This window comes from Manacus candei, unplaced genomic scaffold, assembly GCF_025592945.1.
Source record: "Manacus candei isolate 608988 ecotype Guabito, Panama unplaced genomic scaffold, ASM2559294v1 h1tg000024l, whole genome shotgun sequence".
Taxonomy (NCBI): domain Eukaryota; kingdom Metazoa; phylum Chordata; class Aves; order Passeriformes; family Pipridae; genus Manacus; species Manacus candei.
Window position 1 is genome coordinate 7,226,202 of NW_026138072.1, and position 19,395 is coordinate 7,245,596.

Here is a 19,395-nt window from a genome sequence, read left to right on the forward strand (position 1 = left end):
TCACTCTTCTTCTCTAGAAGAATTTCTTTTTATTAGTTCCGTAAGTAAAGTAGGCAGTATACAACAAAGAAAGAATACATGTTCTGAACTCTTGCAGTCATCTCAGTGTTTCTCAGATCAGTTTTTCCCCGCTTTCACATTCAGAGCAGCAGCACGGTGAAATGCAGTTATCCAGACCACAGATGTGCTGACTAAAACTCCTGATCGGTGGGAACTAAACCAGCCTTAGTCTCCTTACAGACATAACTGATCTCAAAAATCAAAGATCAGATCACTGCTGACAAGCAAATCCCAAACTTTTGCTCCTTAATCATTCCTGTTTATTTGGATTCTTACACATTATACAAAGCAATAGAGAAACTTAAGCATCGAAAAGTGAATTTTATTATGAAAATATCCATTACATACATCGGTATGACTGTTAATGTCAGAAGCTCTGCCTGAACTCCTGATCCTACTTTGACATAGTCTTCTATACAGTTACATTTATTGATTTACTGTTTGAAACTGACAAGCTTTCTCTGGTGAAACTATGGTATTTTTCTCTGCAGAAAAAATTCCCCTACTCACATAGGGGGTTCAAAAGCCTTTTCTGTAACTAAACAGTGGTGATACATTCAATTACTTAAACCCTTATCACGTTTCCTGTAACATTCTTGCCAGTATCAGCAGAACAGACTTAGTTTGTAACACTTGATTCTGGGGCAGATGAAGCCTATGGAAAAAAAAAAAAAGGAAAAAAAAAAAGGAGAGACAGAGACTTGCTTCAGAGTAATTCACTGTATCTCATCCAAATGTAGTGGAAGTGAGTTTATGACACCATTAAAACTTTGGAACATTGTTTATTTATGAAAATAACAACTACATAAGAGCATTTAACATTTCTTTATATGTACCATTTCATAGTTGCTTCATTAATGCAAAAATATACTATACCAACATAGCACAATTTTGGTTATCTATTAACTAAACTTAGAATACCTACATTATTACTAGAAATATCGAACTTAGAGAAGGGAAATAATACTTTTGCTGCTGGGGTGCTCAGGTTCCCCAGGTATATCTGAACCCAGACAGTGATAAGTGTGATTTGTGTGTAGCAAAGGAGACACAGCTCCCATATCAGTGGGGAAAATACCAGAAAGGGTGTACTGACAGGCTACATAAATTGTGAACGTTAAATTAGTCTCCTGGTGTTTCTGGAGTGGATCACTCATTCCTTTGATTAAATTATATTATGTAAATGAATTATATTACGCAAATGATGGCTTTTCAAAGTAGCAATTTCTAAGTTGCCCATGATTTACTCATCAGTGCAGCAGCAATTCTAAATCTTTGCACTAGGGAAGGAGTAGAGCTACAACTTCTTCTAAGAAAGCTACTTAACTGACAGCCTCATTAGTGACATGAAGAACTGAGCGAAAGGAAGATGAAATTACTCTTTTACCATTGCTGATACATCTTTTAGGCCAAAGATGACACATGTAACTTCTTCAATGTGAGAAGAATAATTTCATTATAAAGATTGGTACAGAACACATTTTGTACACCAAGACCCTCTAATCTCAGATTTGGCACTAGATGAACACAAAAAATGCAACAAAATTTAAAACAAAGTGTAAGCTGAAGCTTTCTAGAATAGAATATGTAAACAGCTAAAAACTCACTTTTGCTGTCCATGTTCTCCTCTACTAAGCTCAATAATCTTAAAATTGACTGTCATGACAATTTAAAAAAAAAAAAAATTTCCCTCTTGCATAGTAAGAGTTCATGTGTTCAGAAAATACTGAAACTGAAGTTTGCAGATAGCTTCTCAACTGTGGCATTTATTTGAACAATACATAATCGATGTGTAAACAGCTTAATCTCTTCAAACTAGCTGGAAAGTAGCTGCCTCTGTATATTGTCAGACAAGTTTATTAAGCTGTTGTCCATTGAAGAGAATACAGAAGAAAGCCACACACTAACATGCTCAGATCCTGCAACAGGACTTACTTAGAAACAAGGCATTCTTGATAAAAATAAATACTACATGCAATGACATTTTTTAAAAGTCTAAAATTAAACAATTGAAAGTATGATTCTCATACATAAAAAAATCCCCTTTTGTGCTTTTAGTTTTCAATATAATTTCAATTACACTTTTCAACATATAAAAATAAACCTAAAGTACAAGCTGAAAGCTTCTGTTCTGTTTACATATTAGCAAACAAAATTAAATTTTAGATTCTCTTTAGGCACTAACACTTAACGATATCTACATATTTCAACTCTTCACACTCCAATCTCTAGTGAGAAAACTGCATCTCTCTGAACTAAGTGCCTACTGATTGACATGATTTTAGCCATTTACAGATCTCAGCATTTATGCCACTAATCAAATTTTCACGTTTAAACTTAGGATAACACCAAAGGCAACAACTGATTGCTATAAAATGGAAAATACAAGTGGCAAGTGGGACCCATAATATGACCCAGTTCATTATTCAGAATTCACATCCTAAAGACCGTTTTACCATTATGATGCAATTATCATACTTTGGATTCTTTTCCCCCCCCTCTAAAAGTACATGAACTCCAAATCTTCTTTCATTACAAACCAACAAAAAGACAGTGATGCAAATGCTTCAGACTTTAAAATAGACAATACACACATCACTATGACATTACTGCTTGCAATGGTCATACACATGAATGAAAAAATTGAGTAATAAGGACAGGTAAGAACTATACAATAATTTATAACTTACAAAGCAGCCTTCACTTATCTCTTTCTTAGACCAAAAGAAAATCCCCACTTTAGTTACTATCACAAAGTATCAGTACAAGCTAAGTGCAACAAAGAGAAGCTACGCTGTAACAGACCTGCAGGGTTTCAAAGTAATTTCAGGTACAGCCTTAGATGTAACTGGGCCAGAGAACAGTAGCAAGCAATACAAAGCATACTACAGACTACAGAATTTTCCTCCCTTGCAGCAGAGTAAAATATGCAAGTGTCCACAGCTCATTTCAGAATCCAAGCTGTGCATAGGTTGCTGCTGTCAGCTAGCTAATGTAAGGCTAGTTCAGATGTATCTATTTTGATGTGCCTTCAGATGTATCTATTTTGATGTGCCATCAAAACAAATTAGCAGGTGATTAATGAGTAGGCAGAACCCACATCTCATCAATTTCCCAGGTATTCTTCAGATATTTCTAGTTTCTAACCCAGTGCTTTTATCCCTACTTCTAGTTCTGAAATATGAAAAAAACCAGCATTCTTAACATACCACACTATCAGTGTTTGCGAACAAAATTCCATCCCTCACATCTGTGTAAATCCATTGACTGAAGAATTTATCTAAGCCACAGCCACCTCTATCTTGAGCTTGAAATCCTGTTTCATCCACCAGCAGTTTTCTTCTGCCATGTCTGTTATCTAGAAACACTGCTGGGAAGTAACTGTGGGCACTAATGGAAGCTTATGCATATGTGCTTTACATGGTCTTTACAAAATGGCACTGCATCATCACTCTTCTGAGCAATTAAAATTTGAAGTAAAGGCTGATTCAGATGAAATTACATGTAAAGCAACAGAGCTACTGTGAACTACACTGTTTTGAAAACCTCCACTCGATTTAATCCCATTTATAAAGCAGAAACCCAGGTGATCCGACATGGCAGCTCAGCATGCAACCTTGTTAGTAATGAGGCAATGGACTTCCCATGGAAGATGGACACATTCAGTGGATAATGTGCGCAATCCTGTAGGAGCAAGCGGGAACTTAATTACTGTGCTACACTACCAGTTTAAAAATTAACTACCCTCTGCTGAGATACACATTTTATGGAGTAATAGTTCTCTAGTAGTGGCTTTTTAGGAAGAGAGGAACCATAAAACATCCTATACAAATAGGCAAAACTTAACTTCCTCACAGATGCGCACAATATTTACAAAGTAAAATCAAAAAACAAAGTATTCGGAAGAAAATATGACTTGAGGTGGGGAGGAAATGTGTGTGTTTGGTGGTTGGTTGCTTTGGTTGTTTGTTTCTTTCCTTTTTTAAAAAACAAACAAACAAAAACTTTGTAAGGAGCCATAATTCACATACAACATAACAATGTGCTGCATATAGCCTCACATATGTGCTAAGTTAGCTAGTAAGTTAAGGCTGCCACCTTTAACTATCAATTTCCAAAGGCATGTTTCTCAGCTAAGTGTACACAATCCTTTACATATTCTATAACAGATATATCATAGGGCTATCCAATTTCAGATTAAGAAAACTAAAGATAAACTAATATCAGCTAAAACATGATACACTTCAAAAATTCTAATTCTTCCCAAAGGAGAAACTTCGCTTTTCAAAGATACCATAAAAAAATACATGTATGTTTTCACTAATACCTACATTCTGAACCAAAGAAGCTGTCTGAGTAAGACCACGTGGTCTAAAAATATTCCTTTAATAAGTATGTATCAGCAGAAATTTCCCTCTAAAATACTCAATTTTATTGTGAAATGGTACCAAAGATAACAAGTATAGAAACAATCTCTTTGCTCTATGCTACTTAGACATCATAAACAACACAGCTGTTGTTGCAACACACAATCCTTCACAGTCTTCCTGTAAGCACACAGATTTGTTATTCTTTATCAGAATTATGGCTGTCTACACTTTACATGGTAAAGCATTTTCTGTACTCTTAAATGTGTAGTGGTAAAACACTAAATCTTATAAAAAATGAAGAGTGATTAAGCAGCTTCACAATCAAATTGATTTGATTACCTTGGGAATTGGGCAAATTTTTTGTTCCCTGTAACATGGTCTCCTCCCCCCACTGAAAGAATTAACTATGCAAAAGAAAAGTATAACAAATAGAAAGCAAATAGCCAATACACTACTATTTTTTTATTTCAACTGAAAGAAATAACACTTCCCATGAGGTAAGGCAATTAATTCCATTGCATTAAGTTGTAGTAAAAATAATCTACTCCACTTTAGCTATAATTATGTCTTAGAAGTATGACTTTTCAGAAATCTCATGTAACCAATTAAATTAGTTCAGAGAACACAAGCCATGTTTTTACCTTGACAAAAATATTTCGTCATTCTCTTCTTACATGCTTTCTTCCCAAAAAATGAAAAAAACCTCTACTATGTAAGCCCTGTGTAAATTAAACTTTCTTGCCCAAATTATTTATCCCCCACTGCTTTGCAAACAATTCCTTCTACATCACCCTACAGGTATCAGAGAAGATGATCAAGAGGTAACTATTAAGGCCATCCAAATGTAGATTAAATGTCTTAAGGGCTTTCTTGATGCAGGTGATCAGAACACGTTTTATGTTGAGCTACTACTTTTGTACAGTGGTGGTCTCCACACTGCATTTTTGCTCTCATTTATAAATCTCCTTTAAGAGTAAAAAATAAAAGTAAAATGGAGCTTCAGTATTTTAACAAACGAACCAAACAACCGTTCTGACAAATCACTTGCATCCTTGTCCACAGTACGGTGGTGGCAAAATAGCAAGAGAGATCATATAAGGTTTAGCTGAAAATGTGTAACAGCACATATACATTTCTAGAAAATATCACATTTTAAGAAGGCACTAAAGCTTCTGCTTGTGCTCCCATATTTTTTTAACCAAAGAAAAAAATTATTTCCTTAATGGCACCTGTACTATTTGCAGCTTAACAGACACACTGCAGTACATCTCAAAACAAAGCTGTAAGTTCTGATAATACCATACTGATGTGCTCACTTCTGTAAGGACAAAGAAAACAACAAAACAAACCAATCCTAAAATAACCCAGTAAGCTAACCAAATATCTATAACATGGCAATGTTCCTTACAGGAAAAGAAAAAGAGCATGCATTGTTCAAATACTTTAAAAGAAATATTAATTTTAGGGATATTAGTAAAAAATTCTTTTAAATAATAAACCCGAAGAATCTCAAGCAGTGAGCAAATGAAAAACATACTAATTCTTGGGTATTTAACATAAGGTAAAATTGTGTTTATGTTTAAAACCCCTTTCCCTACAGTTGTCATTTACAAGGAAAGAAGTGTGTACATTTATGCACCATTTTCAAGCACATCAAACATTACACATTGGGATTTTTTAACCCACAGGGCAAAACAACACAAGTCATCAACAAGCAGTATTTTAAACAACCTTCAATGCATACCTTCAGCTTTTTTGGGGAAGTACAGGTTTACATCTTTCAGTTTCTACTTATTTGTAACAGCTTATAGCAAAACGTAACATACATAATTTTACAAGTACAGCCATCATGGAAATGCATGGATTTTCAGAGATGAATAGTTCTGATGGCATCTGCCTTTTCATGGTATAACGACTGGTCCGTGTTCTCTTGCTTTACAGCAAGAAGACAACAAAGCTATCACAAGAATTGTAGGAACTACTAGTACTATCAATACGGTCAGGTTGATTGCTTTGACATTTTCTTCCTCATTCTGGGAAATAAGATGCTTTGGATTTCATTCCTTAGTTGAATCACAAGTCCATTCTTTGCTTTAAACCTCTTCCATTTTAATTGACAGGCTTTCTTCATTTGGTTGACAGTTCCCATTCTGTTGTAGTTTGACTTCATCTGTTCTTTGTGCATCTCTATTGTCTACTTCCTTGTCAGTTTCTGAATTCTGATCCTCTTTATTGTTATCTTTCTCCTACCAAAGATAAAATAATTTTATAAAAAAATATTTCTTAGCATTATACAATATGACTTCCAACCAGCTCTTGGTAATTTTATTGTCTCAATTTTTACATGCCTATCCTGTCTCTGCAATTTTTAGAACAGAGGGTGTGAACTTCTTTGCCCCTTGTTTTTTTAAAATAAGCTTTCTTTTCAATTGGCTGAAGTTAGGCACTCATACCAACCCTTCATCCAAGAAATCACTGCCATAAAGTGATCTGTCTTTATTATCTATATTCTTAAAAAACAGAACAAGCAGCACCTATGAGAAACAGCTCCAGAAATTAAGATTTCACCACATTTTTTTAATAAAACAGGACTACATTTTTTCTTTCCTATTTTTTTAGGTATCTGATGCATTTTAACAGAGTTCTTAGGTAAGATAGTTAAGCTTTGTAGAATGACATAAATCAGCCGTTTTATAACAGTTGTATAATTCTGAGCACAACAAACTACTCTTTAAAGCATGCTGCTATTCAAATTCTAGAATTAAACAGTTTGAAGATGTTTCTTTTCTTAATTGCAGCACCTTCTCTTTTGCAGGAAAAATCCCATATCACTCTTCCCCAACTGTTCAATTCTACTGCAGAATCCAATACACAGACCAGGACCAAGGCAACGAGGGAGATGCTGAACTGCACGGTGGAAGTTTATTTAAATAATGTTTTCAGCTTGACAGTCAAGATGCCTCTGAACACTGCTTCTTAGTTACATGGTCTGCCTGCTCACAAAGGTAGGCAGCCAGCCAATTCCTAACATTGGGCACACAACAGGAAAGAGTAACAAAACTAAGTGTTTCTGTACACTCCTACAGGTCCAGTATAGTTCAAACATGGAGACTTACCAACTGGCCCACTCATCCCAACTGCGGGTCTCCAACTAGCAAAAACTAAACCCAAACAGTAATAATTTCATAAGGAAAACAGAAGAAGTAAAAGACGGTCGGATGAAAAGAAAGAAAAAGGAGGGAGGGAATTTCAGTAATGGCTTCACTACCACCACTTTAGTCTGTTGATCACTTGGGTCACACAAGCTTACCTTCAAAGTAGTGGTGCTTTTGTCAGATTTCTCCTTTCCCTCTTTTTCTTTACTACTTTTTTTCTTGGAGGTGGAGCGTTCTCTTTCTCTTCTTTCATTATTTGTATCTCTTTCTCTTTTTTTTTCTTTCTTGTTTCTGTTTCAGAAAATTTTTAGTCAAATTAGGATTTGATCCAACTTCAAACTATTTGACTGCTAACTTAAACTCTCTGCTGTGCATTTTAAAAAAAAACTAAAATGTAACAGAAAAACCTTTCATAAAGGCAAGAGGATTTTTTGACTTGAAGAGAACTATAGAGTGTAAAAGTGATCAGTCCACACTGTATTTGCCAAGAAAAAAGCAAATTGATCTCTATCAGATGAAAGGGTTTTATCATTTTGAAGCAAATCTGCATTGCTGATTGATTTGAAACTCTCCCACTGAAAGCATACCAAAGCTAAAATCCATTAAGGTTTTGGGTTGGTTTTAAATTAAAACTGAATCACACTGACTAACTGTAATCATCTGAGATGATTAGTGCAAAGGCAATAAAACAATGAAAATGTTATAAATCCTGCCTTCTTTACTGATCATTAACTTTTATGTTTACATCAAACTGACCTTCTGGGGGAAGGAGTTCGTGAAGACTTTCTTTTTGCTGTTTTCGATGTTTTAGGAGACTTGGAAGGACTTCTACTCTTCCTTTTACGCCTTTCTCTACAGGACCAAGAAATTCAAGATCATCAAACCCCAAAATAATAAACTCAAGAACCAGATAAAAGGAGAAAGCCCATAAATGATCTAACACATCCACTGTGCAAGTATCCCTGAATTTAACATTATAAATCACCAACAATACACAAACTGTACAAAGAAAAAAATATTTCTTATGTGCCAGTTTGGTGGGAAAGGCAAGGGCTTGAAGTAGAAAAAAAGTTTGTACCCTTTCAAATACTATGTTTTTAAATCATCGCATGCTTGCTAACAATGGAAACACACTGAATTCACTAATCCTGTATTAACTAAGAGTTTCCTCAGTCAGGAAAAGAATTCAATTGAATGAAGTGCCATATTAAGACAAAGGTATAACTTGAGTAATATGAAATTCAAAATGTAACACTACAACCTGAAGATCACTGAAACTTCAGGTTAATCTGACTGAAATTTAATTTATGAATGAAATTTAATACATGACCTAGAATTTATGTTGGTTTAGAAGTAAACCGTTAACAATTAATCCCAAGCTGTTGTCAAAATCAGAATAAATAAGCAAATATTTACTGTTTTTCTAGTGGTCCTTGCTCAGCAAACAGAATGCTATCATTCTACAGCACACAGAAGAGCTTGTATTTTACAGAACAGCTGTTTTACATAGCTGGAGTTTGCTGAAGTTGCCGTTATGGAGTTTGATCCTGAATGGAACAAAATCTTAAATAACTGGTTGCAAACATGAAGAGGCACATGTTGAAGCAAAAACTAATCTAGTAAAGCTTCATTCAACATAAATGCAGAACCTATCTTTGACAAAACAAGATGATTTTCTCCTATTAACTCTTCATACAGCAGGAAAACCAGATTGGAAGAGCCATCAAAGAAAAACAGGAAAGTTAAAAACTAACTTCTAGATATGACACAAAAGCTACACTTATGCATACCAAGTTTTTCAATTCACACCATTAGGTGTGAATATTTAAACCTCTAGTATTTAGAAAAGGCAGGAAATCAACAGTTATTAGATAAATTATGGAAGGACACACTAAGTTATGCCTAGTATCACTACCTGGATTGATACTCTGACATATCATCTACCATGACTGTCCTGGTTTTGGCCAGGACAGAGTTAATTTTCTTTCTAGTAACTGGTACAGTGCTGTGTTTTGGATAATGCTGACAATGCACTGATGTTTTAGTTGCTGTTTACTCTGTATCAAGGATTTTTCAATATCCCATGTTCTGCCAGCAACCAGGTGCACAAGACTCTGGGAGGGAGAGCTGACCCAAACTGGCCAAAGGGATATTCCATACCATAAGGCGGAGCTGGCCAGGCTGGACATCGCTTGGTGGGTGGTGAGTGATTGTGTTGTACGTCACTTGTTTGTCTGGGGTTTTATTCCCCTCTCTCTCCTTCCCACGACAGTTATTATTGTTATTATAATTATTATTTTGTTTCAATTACCAAAATGTTCTTTCTCAACCCCTGTGACACAGAGCTGGGCAGAGTGTGAGAAGGTTGAGCAAGGAAGGGGCTGGTGCGGGAACAAAGGAAGTCCAAAAACAACTGTTATGGTTTAACCCCAGATGAGCTCACTACCAGTCTCCCTTCCCCTGCTGGGGCTGGGGAGAACTGTCAGGAAAAAAAGGAAAACTCCAGCATCTACCAGCTGCCAAGAAGGCAATTAACTCTCTCCCAGCCAAAACCAAGACAGGGACCTTCTGAAGCTGCAGAGGAGCAGGTTTCTTAAATATTTTGTTCAATAAGCTTTTAAGTTCAATTTCATCTCTGGTAAACAAAAATTTGAAGTTGCATCAGAATCATGGAGCAAATAACACAATCACTGATCAGCTGTTCACTTGTTAATAAGCATGTCATTTTTCAAATAAGGATACTAGAAACTGATTATTCTCAGTGTTCCAACTTTGGCTACATCAAGTACAACGCTGCTTTATTTTGCTTTCCAGCATACTAGTGAGTAAAAAGTACTTTAGCAATTGTGTTCAAACTAGAAACTGTTTCTTCATGAAATCTAATTTTAATTTTCTGCTTTTCTTATTTCAAGTCGAAGAACTACAATTGTGTCTCACCACATTTGTTCTCATTTCTGTTACATTTGTCTTTAAAAAGATTTTTGTGCACCTGTTTCGTTAGTGCTCTTACACAATACTAATATAGTAAAATTCAGGAAAAAGCAAGTCTGAATACTTCAAGAGTGATACTGTGTCTAATTACTTCCTAATCATACATGGAAGTAACATTCAGCACCTCCTCTGGTACTGCTGGCACTGCTAGCCTGTAAGATGTCAGTTGGAAAGACAGACAGATCCTTCTCTTCCCCTGGTCTGTGTCTCTTCCTTCATCTAGGAATCACAAATAACCATCTTATTTCCAGTACTTACACACTGCCTGTCAGCAAAGCAATGTCAGTTTCCACCTAGTTCCTAAAAAGTTCTGTATGTTCTATTCCACCTTCAACTCTTCTCCAAAAAGATGAGTACTATTTGTCCAATATTTTACACTCATCAGGTAAATGATCAGCAGTCAGTGCTGTACTGAAATGCTAATCTGAAATGCCAATTTGCTGGATAATCTTCTCCAGAACGATCTGTAACCATTTCAACTAGGCAATGTCAATCACTAAAGTAAAGAGATACCTCTAAAAGCAAGCTGTGACTCTGTAACCCAGCCTATTCACAATTACTTTTCAGAGAACAACAGCATAGCTAAGGTTGGAAGAAGCCTCTGAAGATCACTTAGTCCAATTTATCCCTCCCCCACCTTACAACAGGGTCAATCACAAGTAGGTTATTCACGGTCATATCCAGTTGGATTTTTACTGTCTCCATGGATGGAGGACTCTCTGCAACTCCTTGGGGTATCTGGTTCCAGTTTGCCCAGAAAAAACACCATTTAAACATTAGAAAAAAAGCCTTTATTTCCCATACATTAATATGAGCCTACTGCCTCTTAGCCTGTCACAGGCCTCCACAGAGATAACAGGCTCTGTCTTCTTCACACTCTTGTATACATACACATTGCTCACAACACTGCTGGCCTTCCCGGCTGCAAAGACCTTTGCTGCCAGCCAGCCTTCCAGCCAGTCAGTCCCCACGCTGTACTGGTGCAACAATGTCATTCCTGCCTGGGTGCAGGACTTGTCCTTTCTCTTTGTTCAACTCCATGAGACGACTATCAGTCCATTTTCCCCATCTGCTGAGGTTTCTCTAAATGGCAGAACACTCCTCTGGTGGACTAGCCTCTCCCCACAGTTGGTTCTCTATTGTCTGCAATTTGCTGAGGGTTCAATCTGTCCTGCTATCTATGTCACCAGTAATGATGTTCAATAGTACTGGCCTCAGTATTCATACTCTAAAGACAACGTTATGTCTGAAAAAGAATTGTAAATTCATACTAAAAAGTGTATTTCTCATTCTCCATCTTCAAAAGAAGACTGTCCTTGTGTAGCAATTTGTATAAAAAATATTAACTTCATACCAAAGTAGGGTTCTTTGACTCCACTAGAAGAGATGCACTAATTTTTACTAGAATTCTTTGCTCAATTACTTGGCATTGTAGCCTTCCATAACACTTTCTTAACTAGTAAGATTCTTAATTTTTGCAGAATTTTTGGTAATATCCAGCTAACTACACTTGCTACTTGACATTAGGAAGCTGGTCTTCCACCAATGTTTTTATATAAGCTGCATATTGTGAAAATCTAATTCAACTCCTGAGGTCTACAGACAGAAAATATGTTTTCAAAGCTAACAGAAGCACCTCTACTCTATGTAGGTCTTCAACCCATTAAAACAGGAAGCCGCATATGCTTAAATAAACAGTATTTTGCCCATAAACCTCCAAAACAACATGGACATTTCATATAACACAAACAGAATATTCAGAAAACATTGCACCATCTTTTGCCTTCTATGAACCTTGCACTCAAGAATTTTGAGGACTATAGGAATTCTGCTTTTCTTCAGTGAAATTATTATAATTCATAAAACTTTTCCCAATTCATCTAGCATTTCAGGATCTCAAGGTAACAAATATAACTTGTTATTTAAATCTAACAATAGTACTGAATTCCTTAATTCCTGAGGTATCAGAAAGCACCTTATCCACCAAAAATTCTGAACTCAGCTGCAATGCTTTTAGAATATGCATGAGTTTGACCATTTAGGGAGTGATTATAAAATCACAGCCTCCTTTTGCTGTACTGAATGCAACCAGAATTCCATCCAGTTAAGCTTCCCTCAGCTTCCCTCCAACATCTACATTAACTTCATTGTTTTCCTGGTTACTATCAACAGTGTTAAGGAATGTTTCTTTTAACTTGTACCTGGCCATCCAGTCAGGCACAGGTAAACAAGGTATCCATATCTTCCAACTGAATATTCACCTTGTGAAAGGTTAGCCAGCCAGGTGACATGCTTGCCTCCTGCAGTTCAGCCACCCAGCCAGGAAGTGGCAAGTACTATCAAACAACTGTTCCCAAGATCTACGGACCAACACCGTGCAGTATGTAAGTGACAAAAGAACTATGTAACAGTGACTCAAACCTTCACCAGGGCAAAGATGATGTGTGATGCTGGTCAGAACTTTCGCCTGTTTGCAACACACAGAAATGGCACAAGAATCACCTGCTTACTGTCCTCAAGGACTATACTGTATGGTTATGTGTAAATGAAGCATTAGCAGCCCAACACGAAACCAGGTTCCATCAGGGATCATACAAAGCTTTTTATAATAGATTTTACTTTACAAGAAAATAAAAAAAACGGAAATAATACAAATTTATTTAGTAAGAGACACAGTGATATCAATACATAAAAGTTAGGATGGTGCCTCACTGAACTGACAAGTCAAAAAAAGCACGAAAAATTCTAAACAAACCTGCTGGAGCTACGAGATCTTCTTGAAGAGCTATAGCTTCTTGGGGGTGTTCTGGATCTCTTATCTTTCTTCTTTTTATCATCTCTCTCCTTTTCTCTTTCTCGCTCTTTCTCCTTATCCCCATCTTTTTCCTTTTCTTTGTCCCTGTCCTTCTCTTTGTCCTTATCTCCTTCTTTGTCCTTAATCTTTTCTCTGTCCTTCTCTCCTTCTTTCTCAATATCTTCTTTTTCTTTGTTCTGGTCTACCTCTTCCTTGTCTTTTTCCTTCTCTTTATCTTTTTCCTTTTCCCTATCCTTGTCCCTCTGTCTGTCTTTGTCCTTATCCTTTTCCCTGTCCCTATCTTTCTCTCGGGCTCTCTCTCTATCTTTGCTTCGCTCCTTATCTCTCTCCTTGTCCTTCTCTCTGTTTCTCTCTTTATCTCGCTCTCTTTCCCTGTCTTTTTCTCGGTCCCTATCCTTCTCCTTGTCTCGGTCTCTCTCTTTTTCTTTGACCTTTTCCTTTTCCTTGATCTTTTCTTTGTCTCTTTTCTTGTCCCTGTGAAAAGCCAAACACAAACCCATTAATTCATCTTTGAACTTTCCAATTAAAATTACAACTAACTTTTAGTATACATTAAGACAAAGTTTGCGTCTCTGTTGAAAAATAGTACCTCTTCAATATTTTAATTTTCCACCCTTGTTTACCATGAGGGAAAGGTTATATAGCTAGGATAAATTTGGGAATCAAATTGGAGAAGGGGAGGTCAAAATCAAATCAAACCACTATCTTCCAAGTGATGTTATTATGTTTGGAGAAAGCATGTCTCTTCATCTCACAGTTACGTAATTATACATACATCAATTTTCTATATTTTCTTAGGAGTAAGACAAACTCCACAATCTGTAAATTCACTCTTTACTAGAACTGTGTCCACATAAAATGGGCCTCAGATTAACCACTCCCAAATGAATAAGACAAAAGTCTTTATTCTACGTGTTCTTGTACACAGATATCCTTGAACTGTTTGGAAGTCCAACAACAATAAATACATAGAAATAAAAAGAAAACATGGATAAAATTTCACCAGATTCTCTCAAAACTCAATCAAGACAATTCAATCATCTGTAATGTCATTAGGAATTTGAAAATTATTGAAAAATTGCTAGTACAGCAAAACCAGAAGCAAGGAAAATAGCTTCCGTGGGACAGGCAGAACGATAGACATTCATGAAAAGAATAGTGAGGAAAATTCCAACCCATGTTCTAGTCATCAAGTCAAACATTTATTAGCTCGCAGCTTTGGCTAGAAGATTACATTTAAGTTAGGATTATTTGAAAGTGCAAGACTCCATCTTTCCTCTCTAGCACAGAGACAAAAGAACAATTGTTCACAGAGAGAAGCAGGAAAAAGTACAAGAGGAGAAATTGACTAGCAGGCCTTTACAGGTCAAAAAGAACCAGACTAACAGAAGTTGCTCTGTCTACTGGTATTAGTATCTATTCTAGATTCTTATAGATTCTAAAAGAGACTTCTTCACGCATGAAAGGTCCTAAGTGCAGTCCTCACCTTCTCTCAAACTGAGGAAGTGTTTGACTGTATCTTCTCAACTACTAATAAACAGTAGACTGTTGTATGCTCTGTGATCTGACAACTTTGATTCCCATAAGGTTCTGGCAAATATTTCTTGAGGAGTCTCAGAGAAGGAATGCACCATAAAGACAAAACAGCATACAGTCCCTGCAATGCCAAAGAACCTCCCAAGAAGTGCCTTCCAGTTAATTTATCACAGAGATTTCATTGGACTTGCCCCTTCCAGTGAGCAGATGTCTCAAGAAGCTCCAGACAACAACAAGAGAATCAAAAAGATTCACCAATAAAACCCAGCTTATTTTCAGTGAGGTCCACAGATCTGCAGTTCTTATTCTCACAAAACTTCTTCCCTCAAAGAACAGTAGGAAACTGCATAACTCAAGTACAAAGCTCCCTTTGAATGTATCAGGGGAATTACAGAGATGAAACAGAAAGAAAGTACCAAGATTTCTAGTCATGAAGCTACTTCCCCAGGCACTTTTGGTTTGAGATTATTCACTACTTCATCCCTCAGAAAATTATGCTATTCTCTCGTTGGAATTTTACAGTTCAATAATAATTAGACAATCAGATATAAAAACTAATAGGTTAGATAAAGTACAGATGTATTACATCCTGAAATATAAATATGCCATATAACAGACATGTGCATTTGTTCCTACTGTTTGGCATATGATAAAGTCAGAGGTGAAAACAAAAGCTCATACACAAAAACTTTTTACTACTTCTCAGAATACAGGACATTGAGGTCAGTTTGAATTCAACCTTCTTAACACATACATATCGAAAAAGCTTCATCCACTTTTTTGTGGCTTACACAAGCTACATAGAATATTCCTAATCTATTGGTTATAGCCTGAATTAAAGTTACCTATTTTCAGTCAGCTGGGATGTTGGTATAAATGCAGACTAGGCTATCAAGTTCAGGTACCTCAGTGTGGTTGTTTAACTGCATTACCATACAGGCTACAAGGAAGAAAATTATCCTAGCCAAGATCGCCACACTCAGCATTAAAATTTACTTTCTGTTGTTTGTCCTACAGACAAAATTCCACCTTTTATGATCATCTAAAAGGTTTGTTTAATTTTTTTTCAAAAGCTCTGTACTGTGAGCTAACAGTATCATTTCATGGAACAGAACTCACCGAGAACGAGAGCGACTTCTTGATTTCCGCCTTTCTGAAGATCTAGACCGTTTTTTCAGGGGACTTCTGGATCTGCGTCTGTCCTTGTGTCTTGAGAGAGATCTGTTGCCTGATCTACTTCTATATGAAGGATGCCAGAACAAAAATATTTTAATATTGGAACCTCATAAAAATGGGGTCAACCAACAAAGGAAAGTTTACATAAATCTTGCTTCACCACATACTACTATATAAATAATTACACTTTAGTAACATACTGTCTACAAACATTTTTGCAAATATGTGTGCTTTATGCTTCACCAGATGCACATACTCTTCTTTGAAACAACGAACCATTGAAGTTATACCCATGTTTCATAATAATGTCCATGAACATTCTGGAAAATATAAATTAATATCTATTACAACAGCTGTCCTTACGAAATGACACTGCATAAAAAGATGTGATTTGTGATTTCTAGCCGTTTGTAAAAGTAATTAGTTACAGATTACTTCCTTTCCAGGTCCAGCCACTTACTGAAGTCTTTGTCAGTGAAGAAAGCTGGCTTTGGTTGCATCAGTGTTCTCCACCCTTACAATTTAAATTAATAGAAACCCCAACAACCTGTGATTCAGCATTTAGTCAAGTTACCTTTTTAGTTGAGAGGATCTGTTAGTATGGATTGCAGTTATAAGAATTTCCAGAGAAAGGAAAGAGCGTTTACTACATGATACATAAGGAATGCAAATAAAGTAGAGATACTCTGATAAAAAAATGCAATTAGTCTTCTGCAGATCTCATGAAGAAAACAACACTTTTAGATTTCCCTATTTTTGGAAAATCGTTTTCCCCAGAAAAGCAAAAATAAAGAGCTGAATCTGCACTTTAAGTTTCACAACTTAGGCAGATTTCGACCTACTCAGAAGACTGGTTCAGAGGGCACCTAGGGAAACAGCCTTTGAAAACACAGGAGTCCAGGAGCGATGGACGTGCTTCAAGAAACAAGTCTTGAACGCACAGGAGCAGGCTGTCCCAGTGTGCCAAAAGGCAAGCTGGCAGGGAAGATAGCCAACCTGGCTGAATAGGGAGATTCTGAAGGAAATTAGGGGAAAAAAGACAGCTACCAATTACAGAGAAAAGGGCTGGCTACTCAGGAAGAGTTTAATAATATAGTTAGGTCACGTAGAAAGAAAATTAGAGAGACAAAGGCACAATTTGAACTCAATCTAGCCACTTCTGTTAGGGATAACAAGAAGTACTTCTACAAATACATCAAGAGCAAAAGGAGGGGCAAGGAAAACCTCCAGTTCTTTGTTGGACATGGGGAGGAACATAGTCACTAAAGATGGACCAAAAGGCTGAGGTATTTAACACCTTCTTTGCCTCAGTTTTCAACAGTAAGACAGGTTGTCCTCAGGACAACTGGCCTCTGGAGCTGGTAGACAGTCAGGAAGCTGAACAGCCTCCCTGTAATGCAGGAGGAAACAGCGACCTGCTGAGCCACTTGGACCCCCACAAGTCTGTGGGACCAGATGGGATCCACCCAAGGGTGATGAGGGAGCTGGCGGAAGAGCTCACCAAGCCGCTCTCCATCCTTTACCAACAGTCCTGGCTCACTGGGGAGGTCCCAGATGATTGGAAGCTGGCAAATGTCACGCTGATCCACAAAAAGGGCTGCAAGAAGGAGCCAGGAAACTACAGGCCTGTCAGCCTGACCTCAGTGCCTGGCAAGGTTATGGTGCAGATCATCCTAAGTGCAGTCACACAGCACCTACAGGATGGACACGGGATCAGACCCAGCCAGCATGGGTTTAGGAGGGGCAGGTCCTGTCTGACCAACCTGATCTCCTTTTATGATCAGGTGATTGGCCTGGTGGATGAGGGGAAGGTTATGGATGTGGCCTACCTGGACTTCAGCAAAGCCTTTGACACTACCTCCCACAGCACACTCCTGAAAAAGCTGTCAGCCCACAGCTTGGACAGGGGCACTCTGTGCTGGGTTAGGAACTGGCTGGAGGGCCGGGCCCAGAGAGTGGTGGTGAATGGAGCTGCATCCAGTTGGCAGCCGGTCACTGGTGGTGTCCTCCAGGGATCAGTGTTGGGCCCAGTTCTGTTTAATATCTTTATTGATGATTTAGATGAGGGGATTGAGTGTACCATTAGCAAATTTGCAGATGATACCAAGTTGGGGGGGGAGTGTTGATCAGCTGGAAGGCAGGAGGGCTCTGCGGAGGGACTTGGACCAGCTGGAGATGGTCAGATTCCAACAGGATGAGGTTCAACAAGGCCAAGTGCCAGGTCCTGCACTTTGGCCACAACAACCCAATGCAGTGCTACAGGCTGGGGACAGAGTGGCTGGAGAGCAGCCAGGCAGAGAGGGACCTGGGAGTTTGGATTAACAGGAAGTGGAACATGAGCCAGCAGTGTGCCCAGGTGGCCAAGAAGGTGAATGGATCCTGGTCTGGATCAGGAACATCGTGGCAACAGAAGCAGGGAAGGTGATTCTTCCCTTGTACTCAGCATTGGTGAGACCACACCTGGAGTACTGTGTCCAGTTCTGGGCCTCTCAGTTTAGGAAGGATATTGAGGTGCTGGAGCAGGTCCAGAGAAGAGCAACAAGGCTGAGGGAGCTGGGGTTGTTTAGCCTGGAGGAGGCTCAGGGGAGACCTCATCACTTTCTACAACTACCTGAAAGAAGGTTGTAGCCAGGTGGGTGTTGGTCTCTTCTCCCAGGCAGAAGGACAAAAGGGTATGGTCTTAAGCTCTGCCAGGGGAGGTTTAGGATGGATATTAGGAAGAAATGTTTTACAGAGGGAGTAATCAGACATTGGAATGGGCTGCCCAGAGAGGTGGTGGATTCACCACCCCTGAAGGTTTCTAAGATGAAACTGGATGTGGCACTTAGTGCCATGGTCTAGCAACCAGGGTGGTGTTGGATCAAGGGTTGGACTTGATGATCTTGGGAGGTCTTTTTCAACCCAGTCAATTCTATGATTCTATACCACATAACTGGATACTCTGCCTGAGAGGTTAAGGTACCATGAAGTTTAACTTATGAAAGACAGAAAGATCACATATATTATCATATGTAATATACACAAAGACAAGGGGAAGTCATTGTTTACCTACAGCTTTGTTCTGCTTATCAACACAGAAAGACCAAACCAAAGGCAGGGCCAATTAATGGCAATTGAATGAAAGCACAAGCTTGAATACATTTTAAGTCACAAGAGATGAAAACAATGTGTTTTATAAAAGAGTAAACAGGGAAGTGGTAAGGATAGATTATTCTTGCACTTCTAAAGCCTGTACTTGTACCATATTTATTTGATAGTACAACTGATTATAACTCCTTCTGGTCAGCTTTTC

At 37.8% G+C, this 19,395-nt stretch overlaps 1 protein-coding gene across 4 annotated transcripts in view; it reads right to left on the reverse strand.

The window, feature by feature from the left end:
• Window positions 1–361: 361 nt before the first annotated feature.
• SREK1 (splicing regulatory glutamic acid and lysine rich protein 1) overlaps window positions 362–19,395 on the reverse strand; it is a 38,865-nt gene continuing 19,831 nt past the window's right edge. For all 4 annotated transcript variants that reach the window (XM_051788357.1, XM_051788358.1, XM_051788360.1 and 1 more), the window contains 5 exons: window positions 16,047–16,166; window positions 13,332–13,865; window positions 8,342–8,437; window positions 7,741–7,876; window positions 362–6,676 (listed from right to left, as the gene is read on the reverse strand). In XM_051788357.1, coding sequence (XP_051644317.1) covers window positions 6,524–6,676; window positions 7,741–7,876; window positions 8,342–8,437; window positions 13,332–13,865; window positions 16,047–16,166 — 1,039 coding nt within the window. In that variant the 3' untranslated portion in view covers window positions 362–6,523. The remainder of the gene's footprint in view (window positions 6,677–7,740; window positions 7,877–8,341; window positions 8,438–13,331; window positions 13,866–16,046; window positions 16,167–19,395) is intronic.